Here is a 26,886-nt window from a genome sequence, read left to right as displayed (position 1 = left end):
CTGTTGAACAATCAAAAGTCTACCTGTCCTTGAATGGAGTAAAACTCATTATAGGGATTTAGCTGCTAAGGTTCAGGCTGATGCAGAAAACACACTCCCCAGAAATCGCTTCAAACCGGCCTCAATATCCACATTTAAGGCTACTTTTCAAGGTGTGATCTATTTAATATTTTAATATCATCACCAGTGTTTGGCTAAAAAAATGAGAGAAATTCCAAGCAGGAACTTCTACTTGGAGCAGCCAGCAATGAAAAATACATATCCTCCAAGAAACCAATTTAACACCTTTATGATCGTTCAGGCGAGTGGGATCAATGCCAGGATCAATCGCTTAGCCCATAGCTTTTGTTCAAAACCACTGCCTAAGATTAATGGGATTTTCCAGAGAGGGAGAGAGAGAGAGGTAGAGAAAGAAAGAGAGCGTGTTGGGTGAGAGGGGGAATGAAAGTGCCAGACAGGGAATGAGAGAATGAGAAAAGACTTGGGGGAAATTGAGAAAATAAAACATAGTGATTAAGAGCAGATATTCCCTCCATTTCTGGGCAAATGTAAATTAATTGGAAATGGAGCATTCAGAGGCTCGCTGACAAAAGTAATGTTTATTCATAGCCCCCTGCTAAGAGTGGAGCAATTATCATGGTGTGTTGAGTCAAAACAGGCCAATGGAGTTGAATCTTTTCCCCCCTTTCTTGTGGCCGGGGTTTGGTCTAGTGCCACGAGCATTGTTAAGCTTCGTACGGTACGGCGGGCTTTAACGAGAGTACACAGCTGGATCTGATTTTAATAAGTAGTTCCATTTTTGATGTGGCCTAATGAACAGATTAATGGAATCTCCTTCTGTGGAGCCTTAATGAATGGAGAGAATCACGCTATTTTTTTTTAACACGGGGGGAGAAAACACACACACACACACACAAACACACACACACACAGAGCGTGAGTTTATCTGCCTCAAACGACTCGTACATAAACAATAGCTGTGCTTCTATCTTTCCGTCTCTCTATGCTGGACAAGAATCAATGCTGTCTCGGAGTACTACAGGTGAGGTTTGAAGCCGACATCAATGCTCGTGCGTCTCTAGCAGCCGTCCTTTGGTGCAGTCCTGTCTTGGCATCTGTTCGCCTTGAGCCAAACAGGCCCTGTATTCACCTGGGAACAGGCATTAATTCACCTAGAACAGCGCCTGTTGTTCTCAGAGTGCTGCGAACACTTAATTATGTTGTGCTTGAACATACTGTAGCTCGCTTCCAGTTTAGTTTGGTTATTTAATTGAAAAGAGTCTCAGTGTGGGGTGCCATCGCCAGCAAAGTGATTTTGTTCCACTAGTTTGCCATCAATCTCTCACAAATCATGACAGTTTTTCCTGTGGAGACACATGTAATCCTGCTGACCTGAGCTCAAATCTTATTATTAGTCTGTTTATTTCTTTCTTCTTTAACAATTACAAAAAGTACAAGGGAGGCAGAAAGAAAAGAACAGGTCACCATTGACTCCTTTTAAATGAAGCAGCAAATGCCTCATATATCCCACCGCAAATCATTTTTGGCAGCCGTAACTTTTAAACGCCACAAATAGAGTTACATCCATCAGAAAAAAAAACAACAGAGTGAGTGACAAAATCCCCAGGATGTTCCAGCTATGCGGCCTGGTGGGAAGGGAGAGGTGGCCTTTGGGTGTCCTATGTCCTGCTCTCCTCTACACGCTGCAGAAGTGGCTGAGAATACACACATCACCAACCCAGCTCTTGTTTATCACGGCATACGGTTCACGTGGGCCTCGATCCTACGGCTGGCGGGGTGATGAGAATGCTGGGAAAATAAGCAGGTGGCGCTGCTAGTCGAGGTGGAGGGGGCCTGCAGAGAGGAATGATAATACTAGAGATAATATACTGAGCAACTAGCTTCAGCAGTTTGTCAGCCAGCGGACAAAGATTAAAGCTACCAGAATACCTGGTGGTTACCTGCCATAATGGTTTAGGATGTCGTTTTTCCAGTGTGAGTGAAGAATCAACATGATCAGCAAATTATTAGAAGTCAGGGAAACATACAGCTGGACTTCTTATCTTCTTATAAAATGTGATTTTATTTCATAAATCATTAAGTTTCAAATGTCGTTTGGTAACCGTTAAAGCTTTCTTGTTGTGCTTCCAAATGATATTGTACATTAGTGTACATTCTTAATTACACTGCTGTAAGTAAACTTGTACAAAAACTTAAGAGTAAAGTATGGAGAGACAGTGGATGTTTTTCTTTGTGTGTAGGGTGAGGGTTAAATACACAAACTACAGAACACAGTTATGATTTGTTTCACTGACTTTCATGAGGTCTTTAAGATTAAAAAATGTGCAAGTTCATGACATTTTAAGCAATTTGCTCTTTTTAAAAGGCTGTTTGTCCACGTAAGCACTTGTTTTTGACTATTTTATATGCACAACATTCGTTTACATAAGAGTATAAAGAACTATAACGAGTTTAATGCTCCTGTTACTACACAAAATGCATTTTTTTTTTTTGCCAAATGCCTGTTATTTCCTCAGAAAAACAGTGGTTAACTGTTTGTGTCCATTTTCAGTGAGTGTCCATTTTCAGTGATATTATTATAATTTGAACTTGGACCATGTAAAACTATAAGATTTGGACCCATTGTGTTTCCCAGCTAATAGAGGCAGTTACAGGTCATCTGCAGGCTTATTTGTACATTAAAAAATTCAGGTGAAATAAGTAAATGAATAATTCAGTGTGTTCAAAGCTCGTGGAAGCATTTACAGAGCTTCTGACTGACTGGAAAAATCAGACTGTAAACCATGCCTGTGCTCCAAATGGTTCAACAATAGCTTTGAATTTACTTTGGGCTTGACTGGGATTAGCGTTTGAGGAGATTTTCAGGAATGGCAGCAGTTAACCTGATAGTTGTTGGACTCATACACATTTTTTATATTCTGTAGTATTTCAAACTTTCTCATAAGATCAGACTGAAACTGGGAAAGAAAGTAAACCATTAATTTGTGTTTTTAATCATAGTGGTCAGTTTACTCTTTTAAATGTACAGTAGTATGATCCTGGTTGATCCTAAACCAACATGGGCCCAGAAACAAAAAGGCATCCAGAGATACATTAATGCATATCTCTCTAAAAGACAATAAGCTAACAGACTTAACATCAGCTTGATACGACTCACTGTGATTTGCCCTGTGAATGCACGCTATGTATCGACACTATATGCATATCACGGGTGCACGCTCATCAACATTTCATGTCACTGGCACCTGTTTGTTGGGTGCACGTATCTCTAATCCAACACATGAGGTAGTGGAGAATGCCTGCGGGGTTTATCTCCCTCGAGCACACAGAAACTCTAGACTGATATTGTGTCCCCAAACAGCCGAAGAGATGCCACAGGCCATCTGCGAGCACAGAAAATATCACTTTTGTCACAAGGAGGCCTCGTGTCTGCACGGAAGAGTTTTCCAGCTTGCACGAGAATATTTTTGTGAGGAAAGATTATTTTGCTCTTTGCGATTATGTGTCCATTTCTCCAGCAAACAGTGTTTTCAAAAGTGCTCCAACAGTCATACTTGAGTAAAAGTAAAGATATCATGTTGAAATATTACTTTGGTGAGGTAAACGTCATCCATACCTCTTAACATTTGTCAAAGTGAATGAATGCTGTATTGTGTGTGTGTGTGTGTGTGCATCAGAAAGAATGCTAGTGTGTGTCTAAGTGTGTGCCCACGTCTGATCGATACGGCCGCGGCACTGAGATTGATCGGTTCCCACGGTGGCTGCATTAACAGACTCTGGAGGCTGACCTTTGACCCCTGAGAACACTCTGCTTTCGATTGGCCGTGCTCTCTCCCTCTCCCCATTTTCGCATCTTGTCACCCGTCTACACAGTCTTACTTCCTCCTTCTTGTCCCAGACTTGTGTAAGAAAATGCAGCCAATGATTGGGCACGAGACGTGCGGCTAATAAAGTCTTCCTGCTCTACATAAGAGAATAAGGCAGCTCAATACAGAAAAAGCTGTATCTGTCTACAGTAGCAATGTGTGTGTAAGAAATTTGTAAACAGATACGAAAAAAAATAACAAAGATGCAGACGAGTCTTGGATGGATCACCCAGGGTTGAATTGTTGGCTTAAGTCAGCTGAGCACACATGTGCGCACACACACACACATCTGTGAGAATCCACAAGAAGCGTGCATGGCACTACATTCATGAGGCAGGAAAAACAAAGTATCTCTGTGGGTCTGTGTGTTGCGGCGGGAAGGAGAACGTCTTGTTTTCTCAAGGTCGCTGACGATGGCAACAAACCCTCTTCTCCGTCTGATATTAGCGCGGGGGATTCAAGAATGAACCAAGCACGCCCCAAACTTCCCTATTCCGTTTTTACTTGATGCATAAGCATATGAAAGATAGAAAAAATCAATACGGCGAGAGAACGGACCAGTGAGGGGCCAGACATGAATTTCAATTGATATCTTTTCATGCATGCCATGTTTATTGTTGTCTGCTGGTCTGTTTACTAGATATGTACAAAATCTTTCACAGAAGCCTTATCTCGATCATCAATTTGGTACCTAAAGAGAGGTGAGTTGGGCTCGACTTTATTCTGAGAGCATGAAAGAGAACTCCTTAAAAAAATGAGGTTATGAGAACGAAATGTATGTACTGTTGCCTCATTTCTGAGGAAAGTTAATCCATGAGTGCATGGCTTAGAGGAAAGGAGTTTTTTCTTGTCTTTTTGAGAGCTATTGTTTTCAGGATACTTCAGAAGTTGACTACCTACCCCCACCACACACACACACACACACACACACACACACACACACACACTCATCCTCACACACATGTGAAATCTCAGGGCTTAGAGCTAAGAAGCTATCAACTAATTATCAAAAACACAGAGAGGCCCTAATCAATTATTCACATGAACATTAGACCGCTAATACACATGCAGCCCAGGGAACAGCATCTCCCAAAAGTAACCCTTCCTCCTCCTTCACTCCAACACACACACACAAGCAACCATGTCAAGACCTGCATACTTACACAGACACACACAGCTTGACAGTAATACCTGCGTGCACACACACACACGTGCAGGTTCCTGCTCCATTCCCGCCACTCCACTCTCTCCTTTGCAGACAGGGAAAATGCATGCCATCCAGATGTAAAATGAGTTGTGCGAGAAGACTGTCTATAAGGTTCCTGGCTGGGAGGTACTGATCATAGAACTCCTATTGATCCATCAACACCCCCCACATGCAGACTCCCCAAGCACACGCAAACACACACCCTTAATCTACCAGGTGATTCCTGGGCATTAAGCCCCAGCCATTGAATTTTCATGCTGTGCAATCATTATTTGAGTTAATGCTGCAATTTATTACTTGGTGTTTGTGTGCTGAGTGTGAAACGTAGGTGGAGGGGATGCAATATAAGGAGGAGAGGAGATGAGTGTGTGTGTATTTATGCAGGTATGAATAGGAGTGGGTGCAGATTTCTGTATTCGCTTTATTCCACGGTCAGGATTCTTTCAGACGTGAGTGACAAAGACGATTTAGATGCACACATGTATGTGTTTCTGTACAATTGTGTGTGTTTGTGTCTGTGCGACATTCACTGACAGACGGTAGGAAATGACCCCATAATCCTTGTCTGGCTGCCTGTGCGTCAAGAGGAAGTTAAGACAAGAACAAGAGGAGACAAAGAAGACAGCAGGTTGAAGGCTTCCCCCTTTTGTATTATTTAGAACGGTAGAGACATCCCTCACACACACACACACACACACACACACACACACACACACACATACACTTACACCCACAGACATATGCAATATACCTTAACGCAGCTTAGAAGACCAAAGCTGTTTTAAAATGCAGAGACTGATGCAGGGATGCTTTCTGTCTGAGAGGGCGGGAGACACAGATTCCCATTAGCGCTTGACGCGCTGGGATGGGTGTGTGTTGTTTTTTTTTGATGGGGGGTTGAGGTGGTGGATTTTAGAGCAGACAGCTGTGAATCTTCATCCAAACGTGGCACAGCTCCAGAGATCATAGGGATCACAGCCCTTGATGCACAAATTAAATATCTGAATTAACTAATTGAGCATTTCCGGAGCTCCTGTGATATGTAAACAGTCGAAGTACAAGGAAAGACGAGGCATCAAAACCACAACGCCGCAGAACAGATGGAGCTGTGCTTCTCCCTGAAGTGCATCTCCAGGCCTCGGCTGACAGAAACTGCCATGACTGCATCTGTATTAGGAGGAAGACGTCTCTGTATAGCAGAGCTGCGGCAGTATGAGGCCTAGTGGTGGTGCTGCTGCTGATGGGAAGTGCAGTGCAACATGTGGCCTATAAAGTATTGGCCTGAGGGAAGGTGAGACTGCGGCTTGCCACCTGAAAACCTTGCCTTTCTTTGGTTTTTGTTCAACATCCCTGGTTCATTTCTAGAGGTTTAACGGTGTTGTCGACACCCCTCTCAGCAAGTCCCCTTTCGGCATATTTGGTTTATTGCTCGTCATTGTTTGAGCTTGCTTGAAAAGCCTCTTTTTATCCCCCTCCGAGAGGGCGCAATCCTAAAAGAACGCAGGACTGTAATGCCTATTATTAGTGCCATGCCTTTATTTCACATGTGTGGAATCATTTATCCGTGGCTCGTGCCAGGTCTGCAGTTATAGAGTTTTGGGAGAACTGGAGAAAGGGATTGACAGATTGAGAGGTGAGGAAGAGGGAATGATGTGAGAGTAATAAAAGGTCCTGGTGCAGTGTAAAAGAAATAAGGAGAGCAAGAACAAAATTAAAACCAGCGAAGAAAGCGGCGCTTAAAGTAGGGACCAGGAACAGGTGTCTTTGTCCTACTTTGCCGGTGGGGTTGAATCCATTTTCTCGTCTGGGTCGTCGTTTGGCGTGCGCCCCCATTGAAATTTTTACGCTCGTCGTCACAACACAACCGGAGCGTCTAGTATTACTCCTGTGAACTCTATGCATCAGTCATCGCCGTGCAAATTCAATCACCCTCCTTCCCAGTTGAATATAAATACCCGTCCAGTCTTTAAGAGTAAAACTAGTCGGCAAGCTGTCGACTCTGCTCAACTAGTGTCTTATCTATTGTCTCCCGAACCCCCCGAGCCCCTCCCCACCACCACCCATGCTTCCCCACTCCCTGTCCAGAATAGACAAGCCGTAAATAAGCATCAAAAATAGACGTTGGGGGACAACTGTTGACAACCCGGTGACGAAAGCGGCAGACACAGGCACAACCTTTGGGCAGGCAGGATTACAGGCAGATAATTGAGGCCACGCAACATCGGAACATAAGAAGCTTGAGGCACTTTGTGTTTTTTTTTCTTACTTGAAATGCCAGTTGAAGTGTTGTGTTTCATTGTGCAGTTTGGGGAACAGTTTGCCTGAAGAGGTTTGCCATGTACTGTCCCTTATGATAGGCAAGATTTAGCTGATAAATGTCTTCTAACATGACTTATTATTGTCATATTTCATGCAACATACATATTTGACTATATAATGCTGACCTTGCCAGCTTGTCATTGTCCAGTGACATTTGAGTAACATATTATTTTATATTTATTTATCTATTTAAAAGTGAATCCCTTCAATTAGATGCCAATTTTTGCAGCTATTCATGCTTCGATGCTTCAAAACTGTCCTTTCCCAAGAAGTAAAGCACGCCAGCGTAAAAGAGGAAGATAAATTAGCTGACAGGTTTGCATAGTTTTGTGTGGTGAGTTTAGTTTAGGGGTTGAGGGTCGGTGTAAGGCTGCAGCAGCCACACCACGTCCCCTCTGACCTCCAGGAAACCCTATAGCTGGGAGCTATTTAGAAGCAAAATGCCAGCACTGGTCTGACAACATATTGCCACCATCAGCCCCCAAGCTTGCCTGCACATGACAATACATTTTTACAAGGATCACTTCTAATTTGTTTTTTGCTGCTGCAAACTGTGAGCACCGCTTGTTTTCGGCTTGCGGAGCGTCGGATGGGAGGCACTTTGGAAAGGCTCCTGCATAAACTACATTTAACACGGCTCATAACTGTAAGCACAGCAGAGAGGAGGAGAGGGGAGGGAGAAAAGTTGCTTTGTACTTTGGCAGAGTGTGTAAAGTGTTTGCACGCTGTTGAGTTGATTTGTTAGCAGCCCGGCCAACTAAATCAAGCCCCAATTTCCACTTTGTTTTCTTTATTTTCTTTGTCTCTCATTCCCACTTCTTCCTCCGCCTTTCAATCACACGCTCTCTCTCTCTCCCTGCTGATTTGACTGCCTGTCGCCAACTTGTGAAACAACAACCGTGTTAGTTCGGGGCCACCGAGGCTAACAGCACAGCCTAGTCACCTGCGTCACCGTCTTAACAAGCAGCATGACCTGCCAATAAAAAAGGCTTTTACCCTGATCGTCCTCAAACAAGACTTAAACGCAACCTGCTCTTTCTCCCGCCGAATGCCCAAAGTGCTCGCAAATGGGAATCAGGCTGTGTTAACTTGCTTGAAAATGAAAAACTACAGAGGAGGTGGAGGCAATTTTTTGCTTTTCTTTACTACTTCATCGGCGGTGGTTTGAAGAGGAGGGTGAGATGGGGAAAAAAAACACATCTTTTCTGCAGGTTTAGTAGGATGGTGCAGACACTTGATCCATGCAACAATGTCTTGTCAGTGTGTATGAATACATACAGAAATTAAAGGAAAACATTGAGTGGAGTGTGGAGAAGGAGGAGGAAATGCTGTTGAGGACAGTTGAGTCTATCATGGCTGGTAGCTCTGTAAACTTGTACTTCATGACAGCCTTTCATCCCTCATCAAAGCAACAAGTAGATGAGCAGACTCTGCGCATGTTAAAACCTCCCAACCCCCGTCGTCTCCTTATAGTTGCCGCTCCTGTGGGACGGGCGACCTTAAATCTTCTCTTTTAACAAGTTTCCTGTTCTTCCTTCCGGCCTTCTGCGGTCCCCCTGGGGTTGGACCTACGGGACCATTCCAGTATTTGGAAAGGCTGTACCTTAAAGCTCAGTCTACAACCATCAGGGGACGTGAGGAGGACATTAGAAAATTTGATTTTTGTCAGTTCAGCAGTCGCCTGCAGATGCTAGAGGAAATGCAGACTTCGGCTATGCAGGGAAAGTGGAATAAGGACTTTTTCAAATACCAGCATCCTTCTGAGACACATACTGTATACATATGTATATGTTTCACCTGTGGTACCTGTGGTGCTTCATGGTTTCAGTGCCTCGCTTGAGCACATTCAGGAGGTTCCAACCTGTAGTCCTCAGGTACAGAGCAGCCTCTGTTATGTCTGATTTATGCTCTTTTTTAGATCGGCCACACACTGTGTCTTTAAAACAGATAAAAAAGATGACTTTCTCCACGTTGTATCGGTTGAATTGACAAAAAAAGAGGAAGAAATCAGGAGGGCCGTTTTACAGTATTTATGAAAAAAAGAGAGTGATGTCTTCCGCAATGGTCAATAATTTATGAATGAAAAGAGGCCTTTGTGAACCCCCCCATCCACCCTCTCCCTCCCCACACCTCCCCAAACTCCTGCCTGCTCCTACCCAGTGCTACTGATCAAACAGATATTGTTACCACTAAAATAGCAACTTAAAAAAACACACAGGCAGCCATAAGACCTGCCTGCAGCCTGGGAGAAAGACTGACAGCGGAGGGGAGGGGTTGAGGAAGACAGGAAGGAATGAATGGAAAGAAAGAAAAGAAAGGAAAGGAAAGGAAGAAAAGAAAGAAAGATAAAGAAGCTAAATTAAGTGGAAAATTAGACAAGCGTGTGTTAAGGGGGCGATAATACTGTATGTGTATTTGTGTACCATGTGTGTGTTGGGGTGGTGGGGGGGCGTGTCATCTATCACTGGACAAATGCTGGGCTGTGGGGGGTGTTGGTGGAAGTGGGGGTGAGTAGGGGGAGGGCGTTGTCGGCCAGAATGGTGCTGCTCCTCAAATGAAATAATATATCTTTGAAAGCCTACGCCCCGCGCCGGGCCCTGGGCCCATATATCAAGCCCAAGAGCGTCTGGTGGATCCGCTCCAGGCCCATTAACCTTCCACCTGTTCCCCCCTTACACCCCCACCCCAACCCACCCCAACCTAGCGGTCCCCTTTTCACCCTCCCTCTCCACACCCTCTCCTGTTGTCCTTCACCATACCCCCCCTCTCCTCCTCCTCCTCCTCCTCTTGCCCTTGGTCGTTGCCTCTCACAGCCCCTTGTTCATCTTCCCATTTAACCCCCCTCTACCTTCCTCTCTTCCTCATTTCCCCCTGTCTGTCCTTCTCTAGCTGTCCTTCATTATCTGCTTCTGTCTCTCTCCTTCTCCTTCTCTTTATCTCTCACGGTCAACTCTTTTTTTCTCCCTCCCTCTTCACTGCTACATCTCTCTCTGTCTCTAACTCCATCTCTGATTCTGTCCCCTCTTTCTCTTGTGGTCCCTTTCCAACTCTGAATCATTCAGTCCGTCTCTCTTTCTCTCTCTCCCTCTCAGTTTCACGTCACAGTCTTTGCTCTCCTCGCTCTCTTTACTCCTTCTGTAACTCATTTAAACTCTCTTCTCCTACTACCCTCGTTCTTTCCACGTCCTTCTTTCTTCCCAGCCAAGGTAAAGCAAGCATGCTATAGGATGTGTGTATGTGTGTGTGTGTGTGTTGGGGGTGCAGCACAGCCTGCCGAATAATTCAAATGCAATGGACCAGGGACACGGTTACAAATCTCTGCCAACTGCGTGCGGCCGCCAACCCCATCACGCTTGCAGTTTGTCAGGATTGGGGTGTCGGGAGGGGAGGTTGTTGTGGGGGGGACTGTTGACCTCTATGACAAGACAGACATCGCAGCCTGAGGCTCTGAATCTGCGCACGTGTGTGTGTGGAGGGCTGTATAGATATACCACTTCCCAGGGTTCACAGATCACGCCTAAAACGGCTTATTAATTTCCACTCAGTTATGGGGTGTGAAGAAAAAAAGAAAAGGTGCACTCAGCGGTCAAAGCAGGGCAATACACCCCTCCTTCTCCAACCCACACACACACGTACACACACACACTTGGTTGCACCTTGAAAATTAAACTGCTCCTGGATAGGTCATGGAAAACAAGGTGTGTGCGTTTGTGTGCAGAAGGTTGTGTGTGTGTATGAGGAGGATAACTAAGACTGTAGAGAAAGACCCTCCAGTCTGAACTGGGCGGGTGGGTGGTGTAAGTATAATTTCACCAAAGTAAATTCATGTAATATTTATGGATGTAGATGGAGGGGAGGGGGGGGAGGGGGTTAAATTATGCAGCAGGGCAGAGTGGGGCGCATCAGAGGACCTTACATTATTCACTCAGGTAAATCTATAAGTGGAGAATATTCAGGTGTGAGATGTGAACATCAGCCCCCCTCCTGTCCCACCCCGGGGATCTGTCATACGGGGTGATTGACTGACGTGCAGCCGCTTAGAGGAGTTGAATAAACTGATGGAGGAGAGTCGGTGTAGAAAATAATTCTACTGTTTAAAATGCTCATCTTATTTAGTGCAGTTTTTAAATCTTTTTGAAACTTGTGTTTGCCGAGAACTCATAACCAAATAAATTTGCTGAGCAAATCTTTTGCCGTTTCAAATAAAATTTTGCTCCCTTGAATGAAACTGCTTCGACACATTTTCTTTGTCACATTTGTTAGCAGGATTACACAAAAACTACGGAATTTCCACAAAACTTGGATGTCAGATGAGTCTCGGCCAGAATAAATCCCATCAATTTCTAGTGTGGATCTGACCATGACCATGATTTAGCATTTCTGCCTTTATTTGACCGGAAATAGTCGACAGCAGAAAGATAGCAGAGATAGAGGTGGGGCTGACTTGCAAAGATCAGATGCAAACTGTTGTTGCTGTCTATGTGGTCAGAATGGACACCGAGACACTGAGCCTCCTACATTAAGGATGGTTTGAGAACATTTTGTGAGCAGGTGTACCAATATAGAAGTGTTTTTGATCTTGTTAAATATACACACCAGTTAAATAATACCTGGTTTGTTCCATGTTTTACGTGCATTACCTCAGCCCTCTCCTGCCCTTTTGCCCTTCCTGTTGACTTTCCTTAACTCTCATATCTCTTTTCCTCTTTGCTTTGATCTTCTGTCTTTTAGTATCCTCCTCCTGTCCTCTCTTCCATCACATCACCTTTCATATTTTCTCCCTCACCTCTTCCTCTTTGTCATTCCCTCTCCTTTCATTCCCTCCGCTCTCTCCACATTCCTCCTCTTCTCGTCTCCCCTCTCATCTCCCCTCTTTGTTTCACCTCTGTTTCTCCTCGCCTGTCCTTTCCTCTCCCCGGCCATCTGTTTATCCAATATGGCCGTCCCATCTCAGCTGGGAGCTTTCCCAGGGAACAAGACTTCTAATACAGTTCCTCCTCAACTTAATGGCCCTCAGTTCTGCTTTTGCCATTCCCGCTACATGCAGAGAGGCTAAACAGGAAAAAAAAGAGACAGAGAAGCACAAAAACCTGTCTGGATCCCCCCAAAAAACTGTCCCTGGATGACTAAAATAAACAGTCAAGCTACATTTCAAAACGTCACGGCTGTTTCCTCCCTGCTCCACTTTTATCAGGTGGACACACTAAATATATGTATGAAGTTACACAGCATTTTACTCAAGTCAGAATCTAAACAACATGTCACTTGAGCATAACTGAAGTAACAAGACTCTACCTCACAGTCGCACACAATCATCTCACTGCTCTTAACAGGGAGTCAGACAAGATAATAGAGATACCTAGAAATCGTGTCCCTGCCTCAAACACTGTTTCTGTTTTATGTTTGCTTGAGTTTTTTCACACTGTGTTTTTGCTGTTTTTTCTATTATTTATTTTCTTCATTTCCTTTCTTTAGGGTTTTATCACTTTGTTGACACCAAAAACTCAAAATAGTGTGGTCAGACCTTATCTGCTGACAGGAGGGCTGACACATACTGTTAAACGGCCAGTTTTCCCAAAAAGGAAAGTTCTCTTCACGTCGATAATGTCCACATTTGATTGAATCCAAGGCAATCATCTTTGTGTTTTGAGTTGCCTAGTGTAAGCTATCCATATGGTCCTGCCTTGCCTTTGGGTACAGGTCCTTCAGGTGCAGAAAGGACCTCTTTAGCATAAGCCTGGTATGCACAGCTATAGCTGCCCTAAACAGTATGACTCGCTGAATGAGTCATGTTGTGTGATGATGTGTCTAAAGTGTATTAGATGCTACCTGTGTTAGTGCTGAGAAATAGAAGGGAAAATAAAGCATTATTATCTAACTAACTTTACTAAAATAACTCCTGACAAAGACAGTACATTAAATAATAATGATAACATTATATATCTGAAGGTGTATTTTCTCTTCACTGTAAAATGGCTAAACCGTAGCAGTCACTGGACACTGAACACTGGATTACTTTCTGACGCGATCATTTCCGTTACCTAATCAACCTCTGTGTGTTGCGTGTTGACAAGGCACACAAAAGTGCTCAACACCAGGCACACATCCTTTTTTATTAAAGGGTGTAGAGAGGAAAGGGGATGGTGGGTGTGGGGGGGTTGGGCGAAAAGGGAGTCGAGTTAGGAAGGTAAGATATAAACATATGAATCATCAATAGTCCCGATTGCCCTGCTAAATTCTCCCTCTCATTGTGTTTGTGGTGGGAGTCAGGCCAGCCATCCCAATGCTGGAACAATGGAGGAGAGGGGAGCACTGGAGCAGCTACAGAATGAGTCACCCTCTCACACACGCACACACAGTGTTAATACACATGTACAAGCAGTTGTCTGCTCTCAAATTCGGCACAAACAGGAACACTAGAGGAGGTTTTTAAAGAACGCTGTGTTTCACAAAGAGAGCATCCTTTTTTTTATTCCATGGGTTCAAGTACTTAAATTATTTTTTTTGTAAAATGTCAGTTTACTTGCATCTATATTCTCTTAAGTTTTATTTTCTCATTTCAGTGAGATGTTTTCAGGATTTTCTTTAAACTCACGTCCACATGTATTATTCATTTTTATGTGATGCAGTTACTTTTTATCAGTTATTCTCTCTTTTACAGTATGACATTTTTCTATTTCTTGTTTGATTACATAACCTTAATTTAAAAAAATTAAAAACATGGCATTATCTGTACATCTTCCACTCGAATATGCTCCAAAATGCATAAAGTGTTACACACCCATGATCTATGACGATAATGCATTTATGAATCTTTGTTATGAGGTGTAGTGCCCTATGTCCTTTAGTCTACCAAACCGATATCTGCTTTGGTCAGAGAATTACTGCATTTCTCAGAAGCGACCCCTAACAATTAATCTATTCTTTCAAATCACAGCATCCATTACAACTTACTACAGACTACTGTTAGTAGAAAAATACAATCTGGGAAGTTTAATATCACCAAACAGCAACAGTCATGATCAACAACTCTCAGTGGCTGCCTTTAGAAGGCATTTTTCAGTGGATTAGTCCTTTAGCACACAAAGTTGCCTGATTGGCGGTTGGCACCAGGGCGGGCAGAGAGGGGTTCATGGCAGGACAGGGGAGGACGTGGAGGGGAGGGGTGGCAGAGTACCAGCGATGTGCTAGCAAATGTCACCGAGAGACAAACACGTGTTTCCACCCTTAGAACACACTCAAATACTGGCATATACACATAAATAGACACACACACTCATATACTGGATTAAGCACTGATAATATACTTTCATTGACATTATACAAGCACATCCACGCATTAGAAAATACAGATTTCTGCATGATTTTAGAAGATGAATGCATGCTGACAAATCTGTTTCTGCAAAATGAGGTCAATAACTTTATTATTATCATTATTATTTAATTTAACACATTTTTGAAATAGTTTTTGGGGAAATAAGTAACAGTAAAAATCCCAGTTTCATTAAAGGACAATCTGATGTTTCAACAAAACATTATGCTTCTGTAACTGCATTAATGTGTTGTACACCGTGATTAGAAAGTCATATCAGAGGCTGAATAGACTCAGCGCGCACACACACACACTGAAAAAATACCAGGCTTATGAGCAAGTGCAAACCACACACATCCACACACGCACCTGTCTTCAGCTCACTCAAAATTTCATATAGTAACCACAAGTGATCATGACACATAGTCATTGATTTCAAAACCAGTGCACCAGACCTGACTCTCTCTAATTGTCGATGTGTTAAACCAATCATAAGTGGGGCAGGCTTGGCAGTAAAGAGCCCACCCCAACTTCTCGGATCCAAGGTGTTAGAAATAAACGTCCCTCACGTCATGCCTCATTCCCAGAAAAGAGGGGGAGAAATCGAGCGGCGGCGTGCCGCGTTGGAGAAGAATGGGGAGAGCTCTTTAGAAGGTCCTCCTAATGGCTAAATATTTATGAGTCCCGTGACCGAGGCCAACTTATGGAAACTAAATCTTTAAACACTTTTTTTGGCAGACACCTCGCACACACCCTCCCAGCTTGGCTCTATTACCAGAGAAATTCTTTTGTTCTTACGGAGCTAATAATAGTGAGAGGGGCTCTGCGTTATGTGTGAGCGGTGTCTGTGTCTTAATGTGGATATGTGTGTGTGTGTGTGTGTGTGTGTGTGTGTGTGTGACATGCAAGTGTATTTATAGCTTCCTACAGCGCCACACTACTCCTGTGACAAACTTTTAATTCTACTCTGCTTCCTGTCTCCCTGGTCCGAGGCTCGACCTCACATGTAATAGTCAGACCTATATATCCATATTAACAGGAGATGTCGCAGGTCAGGTGGATTCAAAAAAATGTTATCTTTATTTAAACTAGCGATTTAAACAATGGGACACACACCCTTTGTAGTAGGTAGTTTAACCCATACAGTAGGACAAGAGTGTACATTTTAGCATCAATGGAAATTAATCTCCTAACATCAACAATGTCAAAGACCATAATCATGCATGTATTACTATGTATGAACACACACACACGCTCACACACACATAGACAAAAACAGGCATATTCACATGGAGATAAAGTGGGGAGGGCAAAGGGAGTTCGGTGGGTTTTTCGACATAATTTGGTCTTGAACTGCAGCAGCAAGCATATAAAGGCCGACACCAGAACAGAATAATAACATTTTCACACTGCACACACACACACTGCACAGCACACACACATTCCAATTATAATTCATAAAGATATCAAAGCCGGAGACTCAGCTGACTACAAAACTTGAAAGCAGAAAATTTAAGGAGGATATTTTAAAATCAAAAGTGTATCAAAACAATATCCACAATAAAAATGTGTTCGATATCAGCATCAGCCAATCGGGAAAGCTAATCACTTTCACTACCTCACCAATACTATCACTAATCCTTGCTCAGCAGTCCTCCCAGTAGTTACTAATGAGAAACAAGCAAGGAAGAGAGGATTGCGTGGGTAAAACTGCCTGAGCCACAGCTAGGACATTATTTTTCAATCCCCCTTGTGTTTTTGATGGCTCTTTAAAAACAGGGCGAGGGGGGTTTAGTTCAATTATCTTGCTCACTTAAGTGAAACCCCTCCCCACCTCCTGTAAACCAATGGGGCCTGTGCAACAGGAGCAGGAGAGGCTTTTTAGGGGGCGTTTGGGAAAGCAGGAAGAGGTTTCCCCTGCATTCACAGGTCATTCTCCACCTTTGTAACAGGCACCCAGCTCAATTACGATTAAGCTCCAGTAATATGGGTAGTCATTAGGCAAACATAATGACAATTCATTCAGCAGCAAATCAGGGAGTGACAAACACAAGTGGTTGAGATAATTGAATTAGGATGAGGGTGTGAGAAATAGAGAGGCTCCGCAGCGCAGCAGAAATGATCATTCAAAGTTAATGGGCAAACCACACACAATTATTAGCTGTGGCCACACCCTACGAAGAGCCTGTGTGTGTGTGTGTGTGTGTGTATGTGTATGAGTGAGGCACTATGCACCCCAGTTGAATGCAAATACAGGCCTCGAAAATGTCAATAGCGGGGACACGGCGCGTGCTTAATGTCAACATGTGCTTTTCAAGGACTCTTGTCTGTGTTGTAATTGGCTCCGTTTTTTAATATTACATTTATTTCATGTGTTACTTTCCCCTTTGAAAGCAAAATAATATTTAATATTTGGAGGGAATTTTCGCAACAGGCCCGGGCCCCATGAATATGCAGCTGAGCCTTTGGCGATGTGATGTGAAACAAATAGACAAAGGAGTCAGACAACGGGAAGAAAAGCAGGTGAGGCGCAGATTAATCAAACGCCTTTCATGTCACTCTGAACATTAACCTTCATTCAGAGCAAATATAGCCGCGAGCACGCAAACACACACCAGAATCGCTCCCTTGGGCTCTGTGATGAATAAGCGGGAATTAGCTCATTTTTACAGTGAGGTTACTGTTGGTCAGTTGGGTTTGAATGTGTGTAACCGGCTCAAATGTTGTCGTTTTTGTAGACTTGACAGACATAACTAAAGGTTAAAATAAATCCTAATTAAACTGAGATTAAAAGCAACAGAGGAATTTTAACTCAGATTTTTGTGATTTGTGTCAACTATGATTGACCAATATGCTAATGGGAGATATCTCATATCATCACACAGTGTGAACACACTCAGATCAGAGGAATATTTAAGGGGAGATGGACAGTATTCAGTTTTCACTTCACATAAAACCCTGTTATAGGAACCCTATTAGTATGAAAAGTGCCTGAAGCTCATCGTCAAAGTTTTCACAACCGATAGCCAAAATGTGTCACACACAGAGTAAATATGGTCTGCTGCTGAATTTTGATCAGGCAGTGGGACAGACAGCGGTGGCAGCTACGAGCACAGCCCTGTGTATTTTGCATTAGTGTTGAGCCACTGCATAAAAGAGGAAGATTAAAGGCCTGTTGAAGATAAGTTTGAGGAGATGATGTTCATGAACTGTGTAAAGCACTGTCAATTATGGATGGCAGCTTGGTGAAAGATTTAGCATTGAAACAAAATGCAGGATAATTTATTAAAGGCCTGCAGAGTAACTGCAAATAGATTAAGAGCCTAAATAGTCCTATTATATTGTAATCAGGCAAAACCATGAAAATAAGGTTGTAAAAAATAAAATATATAAAATGTATCCACACATTCATTCTCTCATCACATGGATCATGCAAACCTACCTTGAGTTCGCGGAAGAAGATGCTGCTGCGTGCCCACTCCACGATGGAGAAGAGCGTCTGGTCAGCCATCTTGCACATGAGGCCGAAGGTGTTGAGCTTCTCGTGTTTGCCTCGGCTGGCCTGCTCCTGCTGCAGGTAGGCCAGGATCTTGGCCTGAACCTGCGGCTCGTCTGGTTCGCACTTGAGCAGCTCTACGATCAGGTGAGGGAAGCTGGGCGGCGAGCCTGACTGGTAGGCGTCGACGTAGGCGTAGCCCATGATGGACTCCGGCGAACTGGTGTATGGGTCTGGGTACTCAGACTTGATGGTACGCGTACCCTGGAAGTGTCCGTAGGCCGCCTGGTAGCCCTGCAGGCTGCCGGCGTGTGGTGGCATCGCCATGCTGACAGGGGAAGTGACAAATGGGCTACGGTCGTAGTCTGTGGGGGGCAGGGCGGTGGCGTGATGATGATGGTGGTGGTGGTGGTGATGACCGGTGTGGTGGCCAGCGTGGTGGCTCAGTGGGAGGCCTTTGGATGCGGCTGAGTGGATGTTTTGGATGGCTGAGGAGATGGTGAGGTCAGTGGGCACGGCTTGCATCACCTGGGTCATGGCCTCAATCTTCAGGCCGTTGGCTCGGATCAGTGCCTTCTTTTGCTGCTTCAGGGCTCGGTCACGTTTGTACATTGGGCCAAACTTGTTGCGACCGCCACGCATGCGGTCTGCCCGCACAGCTGACAGACAGGAAGAGAGATAAAAGGAGACAAGAAAGAAAGAGGACAACATTAGCTCTATAGCACATAAATCTTTAGCTTGCATGCTTTATTTTGGGTTACTACTAAAATAGGTTTACATGCTATAATGCTCAAGAAACACATCAGCTTTCTCATACTGTCCAGTGCAGCAGCATTGTATTCCCCCTCTGTCTGAGATGCTCTGGTTTAGCTCCTGTCTCTTTAAGACCCGAATCCCGGATACCCAGTCTGCTGTGATTGGTCAACTCTAACACGCCTGAGCCAGCATCGCTCACCGTGTCTCCAGTCATGTTTTCAACTTCCAGTTAACTTCACTTCTACCTTCTACTGAAATAATGACATAGTGTGATCAAGAAGTCACGAAATTGAAGGCGAGACTGCTGACGAGGGGTTTGAGGAGCAGTGTTTTCTGTGAGAGAGATGAGATCCTGTTGGTGTGGACTTTGGGCTTTTTAACTTTCAAGTCCTTTTAACATGCACAACACAATACACAGTGAAGGAAAGAAAAAACATTGAAAAAGCATATTTTTAGTCTACATCGCGATACACACTATATTTCTCGATATCTTTAAATTGTAGGGATGATTACTGGTAACACAATGACATTTTTGATAATCATCAGTAAAGTGTATGTAATGACTGAGTAAAGGCAAGTTTAAGAATAAGGATATATATATATATCAATATAACAATTTATCGATACTTGCTTGCATGGTACCCATTCTTAACTGTTCATGCAAGAACACTGTTAATGATTATACACAGTAATACTAACCACTTTTTTTGCAAATACACACTTGACCATGTATCTATATGGATATAAGCATGGTGTAATGGAAGTAAACTCCTCATTCCTAACTTGTATGTAGGGCAAAGGTTTTCCTGTGGTGATTACACTTGACATTTACCTGTTGACTCCTAAACCCTGCAGGTCTAACAGATAGTGTTGTTACTCATTGACCGGAGACACCAACTTCTTTGATCCACTCTGCTAAACGATCAGTGTACAGCTGGCTATCGCTGTCTACAACTCAGGAGACACACACCTCAAAAGCTGGATATTAGTGTTGACTTGAAAGAGAATTCAAGTTCTCTGTCCAAAATGCAGATTTTAAAATGGTATCTGATTATGTAAAAGCTTCAGAATGTCACTGTCCATTAGCAGAAACTTTTCTCCAGAAAAAGGCTGAACAGGCTGACAATAACTAAATTGGGTTTTTTTTTTCTGATGAACCAAACATACCCATGATCCCCCCCCCCTCCAACAGTGCAGGACCCTGTGGTGAGGATCACAACGAGTCTGTGCCGTGAGTATTTCTAATGAACGAGCCGTGCACAAAGTGGACCGCTACGAGGACCATGTGTGATCTGGCCGACTGCTGCCATGGGGAAGCCGCTCTGCTGTCTCCCAGTCGGGGGCCGCTGGTGTTAATTATTCATACTTAATTACCTCTTAGTCTGACGAGGCTCGCGGAGCCCAGCGTGCAGCGGGCTAACGGACGTCTGGGAGACCACGCAACAGAAAAACACTCACTAATACCAATACTGTAGAATATTATAGACTTATTTTCATTGTATTTGTCTTCAAAAGAATCCCACATATGTGACTGCATATGCAAATCACGCACATAGATTCGCCCTGATCGTACATAGAGAGAGTCAGCCTGGGTCCACTCCAGCTCATGATGTCTTGACGGATGAATGAAAGAACAGAAGAAGAAAATTGAAGAGTGGGTGTGGAGGGGGGTCTGACTTTGGGGGTGAGGAGGGGCCCACACACACACACACACACACACACACACACTCTGAGCTGCCTTGGGAGTGATTTTAATGACCTCCGTCACAAAAGTGCCTGTCACTGATCTGAGCGAGAGGAGAGACACGGTAGACGCACACACAAACACACACCCTCTTTCTCATGCATTCTTAAAGAAAACACACATACAAACACACACTGGCTAACACGGAGAACGCCGCACACCGGATCAGATCACAGAGAGAGGTGTTAGCCAAGCCAGACGCTCTGCCACCTTGGAGAGCCTCTGACGGCTAAAACGGTGTGTAATATAAACACAGCGATTTTTACACACACACACGCACACACACACGACCATTTCCCTACATGCTTGAGGTCAACTCCAGTGCCCACTTAGCCAGGCTCTGGGATTATCATGACCGTTGAAAAATTGATCACACATCAAAGGCAAAAAAGAAGAAATCAGGGGCCGTCAAATGTATCCATTATACATTATTGTAGGGCGACTTTAACTATTAATGATTTCTCCACAACAGCCGTATTAATGAGCTGAGAAACTAATAGTCGGCCCTACTGGGAAAACAAAATTAGGCCCTGACTGCCTTCTCGTCTGCCTCGGACCCAGGGACCCACATCGCATCATGAATATCAGGATTGGGGGTGTAGGTCTCACCACCACCACACACACACACGCAGACACACACACACACAGATTCTTTCTAATTAAACAAGGTGATTTGCATGCATGTAACACAGATTAATACGGAAGGGGGAGGGGAAGAGGGGAGGAGGGCAGTGCATGTGTGTGTTGGGGGAGAAGATGAATGTGTGTGTTTGACTGGGGTGGAGAGATGTTAATGGGTTAGACGCTGCCGCGCTGAGCCTGTGATGACAAAGCTATCATGTGACGCTGCAACTTTAAAAGGATTCAGTTGTGTTCAAAAGTTAAGTATAAATTTGTTTTTGGTTTGTTTTTTGGGTTTTTTTGTTTCGTTTTGTATGCAACCGGCATAAAGCCTGCAGTGTCTGTTACAAACTTAAACTCACTGGTAGGTCTGTGTGTTGTTCCAAGCAAGTGATGTGTTGGATGTTTGTGGTTTCTTTGGCACAAACAAAACAAATTGAATACATAACATGTCAGTGTCAGCCACCACTGCTGAACAGGCAAACAAGAAAGACAACCACCTACTGAAATTTTCAACTTCTTCGACAGAAAATGCAAGAAAATGTGACTACAGCGTTGCACACACAGCTTGACTGAGAGGAGTTTTCTGGAAAGTGCAACTCTGAGCACAAAAATGAAGCATGCAAGAAGAAAATGAACATATGACGAGAAAACATCGCAGTGTTTAAAAAAAAATTCTATTATTAGTGTGAAAAGGGTGTGAGCTGGGAGATATTGTGGGTTAGCAGTGAGTCTTTGGGGCTAAAGCCAGGCTGAAAGGCTCAAAGGCTGACGCTGTCTTCCACTCTGAATTCCCCTGACTTACTGTCTGAGAGCACGTCCACACAAAAACAAACATGGACACACACACACACACATCCATAAATTCACAAACTGACCCAACCAAAAACCTCTTCCTCTTTCCCCAAAAGTATCCAGTACCTCGTCTACACATCATCTCAAACATGTACAAACACAAACACTCACACGGCATCCTTCACACACACAATTTCTATGCACACATAGCCCCAAACACATCACACACACACACACACACCCAGCCCTCAGCGCTTATATCCTCTGATTTATGGTTGTTTAATATACAGGAATATTAAGCGCGCGTAGGTGAGGATCCCTGTCGGTCGCCGGCATATTAATGGGTCCCGCGGAGCCTTGCTGACACCCTGTTTGTCATGTCGGGGCCCCGGCCCCTGCTCCGGATGCGCCCTATCCCATGCACACACATGAATACCTATGATACCTATGCATAAGTAATGGGACAGTTCCCTGGCTTCCACCACAGGTACTGGGAGGCTGATGGAAGACAAATCAGAGCAAGAAAGATGGAGACAGGGAGGAAATAAAAAGTGGAGGGAGAAGGATACAGAGAGGAATATACAAACAAACACTCAGAGGGTGTCGCTAATTTGTGCTGAATGGCTCTGTTGAGGTTTTACATTTATAGTTATTGATGAATTTAGATTGGTGATGGATTAACTGCAGGAAAAAAAGGTAAAGCATAGAAACCACTGGAAAAAGTGATACCCGAAGAAGCCTGTGAGTCTGTTCAGTGCAAACTCAGATTAAAGTTAATGAGAAGAAAACTGAGAGTTAGATTCTTTCCCCAGTTTAAATCAGTATAACATCTGGGTTAAAATAAGACAGGCTGGTCAGATTTGAATCAAGCTAACACAAAAGATATTATCTTGAGTTCAACATCTTAAAACTGTAAAGCAACCAAACCACAAAAAATAAAATAATCAGCATCAGTGGAGCAAAATATTTGCTTTGCTTTGTTTTGGTTAAAATGTCATTTATCATGTAGTGTGAGCTGCAATTAATCAATAAGTTGATCAAAAGAAGATTTGTCATTTTTTAAGCAAACATGTCAAACATTGGCTGGTTCCAGCTTCTTGAATATAAAGATTTGCTGCTTTTCTTTGTCAATTTATGACAGTAAATGAAGAGTTTTTGGGTTTTAGAATGTTGGAAACTATTTGAAGAAATCAATCTGGACTCTTCACAATGTTTTGATATATTATAGACTAAACAATCAATCGTGAAAATAATATGGCAGAATAATCAATAATGAAAATAATCATTAGTTAAGCCCTATGACCGTCATCAGCTGTAGTTTTCAAAAGCTATTTTAAAACGCTATGTAACTTCTGCGTCATTAAATAGCACACAGTGGAAACAGCATGTCAGACTCACAGGATCACAAACACCACTGTGTTACGCTCTGTCTTTAAGATGATACATAAGTGAAGGAGATATTAGGCAGCTCAGTGAAGCATATGATGCAGGGCAACTTCCAGCGAGCATAAAAAGAAAATCATACCAGTGGGAGCTGTTCACATACGGCACGCTTCATCAGCTTTAGTGAATGAAGTGCTAATGGGTCAAACATTAGTGGGAAGTGACTTTTTTTTTTCTTTTTCTCAATGGGTCAACACTGGCTGAGAAGCTACAGCGCATACCAAGAAGGAAAGGATATTTTACATCGTGGTAGCATGTGTGTGTTGAGAGATGAAAGAAGAGAGTGTCTGTTTGACATAATGACCTGCAAAGATAAATTAACTGATTAAACAAGTTTTTCATAGGCAAATATTATTATTTATTCATTTAAAAAATATATATTTAATTCTTTTAAATTTTATTTTATTTTTTTACAAATTCATAATAAACATTAGAATTGGAAAAATGAAGATTAAGGTTAAAGATCACATTCATAACCAGGTTTACTTGAGAGCTAATTTAATCTTAAACGGCCCTAGACCTACCGCGCTGCTCTTTAGTCTCACAGTTAATGCAGCGGCAGGCAAGAGGTGCTTTTATTTTGGAAAACATATCTTTGAATGCCATACACTGGCTCAGAGGAAATGTATTTATCCTGCACAGAATATGATACGCCTCTGCAGCATACCAGACGTCACAGAGGTTTCACTATTTTTGTTTTGTTATCTTTTCAAGATAATACGACTGATCTCTCAGTGTTGGGCCGGGGCGATAGACGTGCAACAACACTGTTTACGTCACTCTGATAATTGCCCGTCTGCCGTTTCACCTCATTCACCTCAACTTTGAAACACTACCAAACACTGCTTCCACCCCAACAGCAAACTTAAAGCTGGACAGAGCGTCCCATTGGTTGGCAGGCTTATGAACAAACAGGAAGGACACTGAGCAACACCAGAAAGGCAAAAGTAAACAGTCGAAAAATTACAGTTTGTGTCAACTTTAAAGTTTTTGGTTTCCACATTTGGTTTCCACTCGATATCCTGGATTCACATGTTGCTGCAAGCTGCTGTGTAATGGAATGAAAAGATTGCACTAACAAAGCACATGACCCCAAACCTCCTTTCCTCTTTTCACCGCTATTGTACACACACATTTCTTTTTTTTTTTTAGATCAAATGACAGCCTCTCCCTCTTGCCTGTGGCCGTCTGAACACCTTTTTGGGCTTCTCATGAATATATTTATGTGTTTACCAGGGAGAGCTGCACAAGTGTGTGTGTGTGTGCTGTGGGGTGTCAGGCTTTCTGTACAGGATGTCTTTACTGGTTGTGGCAGGAGTTGCCCACTGGAGCTTCTGGCCCCTGACAGAGTGCTGCAGGGCCCGTCTTGCCCCCGAGCTGAAAGCTACCGCCAGCAAAACAAATCAAATGCTACCCCTTCCCCACCTGTGTCAGCTGGAAAATGACAGGCCGGGACATTGTGCCCAGCGGCCATTTACAATTAACAGCAATTAATTACACAGCACATGGCAGGTAGAGGGAGATGAAGCCTCCGGAAAGATTTTAGTGAGGCTGTCTTTGCTCTACTTTCGCCCTCCGAGGGTCTTATTTCTTTTACACATCAACTCTTCTCAGTTGCAAGTGATCATTTCAGGAGCCATAATATTTTTAACTTGGTTTGTATTACAAATATGTGAAGAATTGTGTTTAAATGTTGGACTGAATAGCAGCCCCTACTCGTATTAAAAGGCCGCAATCAAGCGATTTGCAGTATCTTCAAAGGACAGCATTGTAACTTCACCTCAAAGTTATGACAAGATAATACATTTAGTGATTAAATCCTGTATTTTACACTTAATGAAACGTGACCTTCAGCTGGCTTTATCCACTCTAGAATTAGCGATTTTCTAAATTAAACTTAACTCATGTGTGGAAAAAAAGTTGATTTTGAATATTATCTTTGAACATTGGAAGAATGTTTCTCGCCTTGCCATCCTGTCACTTCTGCACAGCCGTGTTTGAGCAAGCTTCTGAGCCGCGTTCAAATTAAACAAAGAGGCCTCGATACGGCCAGCCAAAAGTATCATCATTACCATTCTCGCCCTGCCGCCAAGTTTAATATTTTATCTATTACTCTGTCTGGCAAGTTTAAGTGCAAAGCAGCTACCAGATACCCCCCAACTCCCCCTGACCCCATCTAAAATACTAATAAGCAATGCTGGATTTCAACGCTGTGGTAGAAATGAAAGGTCTCACTTCACAAAGTTCTTGGTATACATTTTTTGAGAGCAGCTGTGACTGAGATATTCATTGTTAAATGTTTAAATAAATATAATCTTCTCCTTTCACACAGGCAATCATTATGTCAGAGCAGGTATTAACCTTTTTTAAACGGTGGACATCTCAGTTTGGAAGGAAACTATTCACATGCAAATTGTTCTTGGAAGATTATTTTCACTCGACGTTTCCAAATGTGCTGCGATTAACTGTGTCCAGTTGTGAATAGATGGAAAAAGACAAGCTGTGTCATTTCACCAGAATGTTGGTAGAAGTTTTTAAAACACCTCTGTGGACGTCCAGAAGGAGCCAAGCTCCAATTTTAGCAGTGCCATGTTATAACCTTAATTAACAGTAATTGCAAACAGGCATCATACTGTAACTCTGTGATGCAGCATGCAGGATGCAGTAACACTGCCTGGATCTGCTGCTTTTCCACTGCTGCAGATGTTCAGTGAGATCGACATCATATTTTACTGAGCTGTGTTTACTGTAAAACCCCAGAATAGACTGAATCTGTGGTAAACTATTCATGACAGTGTGCAGAATAAACTGTGCTGCATGTGCACTATAAAAAAGATAAATATTCTGCCAGATTTATATATACTTTTAAAAGACTTCTGGTTAAAGTAAGCCTTCAACCAATACAGTGTAGTGCATTGTGGTGGAATGTAACTCAGTACATTTACTCAAATCATGTTTGGGGTACATTACTTGAGTATTTCCCTTTTTTTAAGGTACTTTATCCTCCCATATCGCCTCAGTTCAATAAGAAATATGGTATGTTATACTCAATTACATTCATTTGACAGCTTTAGTTTCTGCAGATGTCACTTTACATTTGATTATCTTGTAAAATACAATGTGCTGGTATTGATTTCCCTACTACAACGTTTATAGAACTGTTAAAATGAGCCCAATCTCAAAAACCTAAAAAACAAAATAATCCAGTAATACAATATATAATGGTATATTAGTCACATGAGATTATGAATACTTTTACTTTTGATACTTTAAGTACATTTTGCTAACAATACATACTTTTTCTTG

At 43.0% G+C, this 26,886-nt stretch overlaps 1 protein-coding gene across 1 annotated transcript in view; it reads right to left on the bottom strand.

Annotated features, from left to right (window-relative positions):
• The window catches only part of nr5a2 (nuclear receptor subfamily 5, group A, member 2), a 68,254-nt gene that overhangs the window by 33,351 nt on the left and 8,017 nt on the right, over positions 1-26,886 (bottom strand). Inside the window, exon 4 of the mRNA XM_084355382.1 lies at positions 18,168-18,880. Coding sequence (XP_084211508.1) covers positions 18,168-18,880 — 713 coding nt within the window. The remainder of the gene's footprint in view (positions 1-18,167; positions 18,881-26,886) is intronic.

Source organism: Pagrus pagrus (assembly GCF_965226575.1).
Source record: "Pagrus pagrus genome assembly, chromosome: 6".
NCBI lineage: Eukaryota > Metazoa > Chordata > Actinopteri > Spariformes > Sparidae > Pagrus > Pagrus pagrus.
Note: the sequence above shows the minus strand (reverse complement) of the source record. Positions and strands in the feature narration are given on the sequence as shown.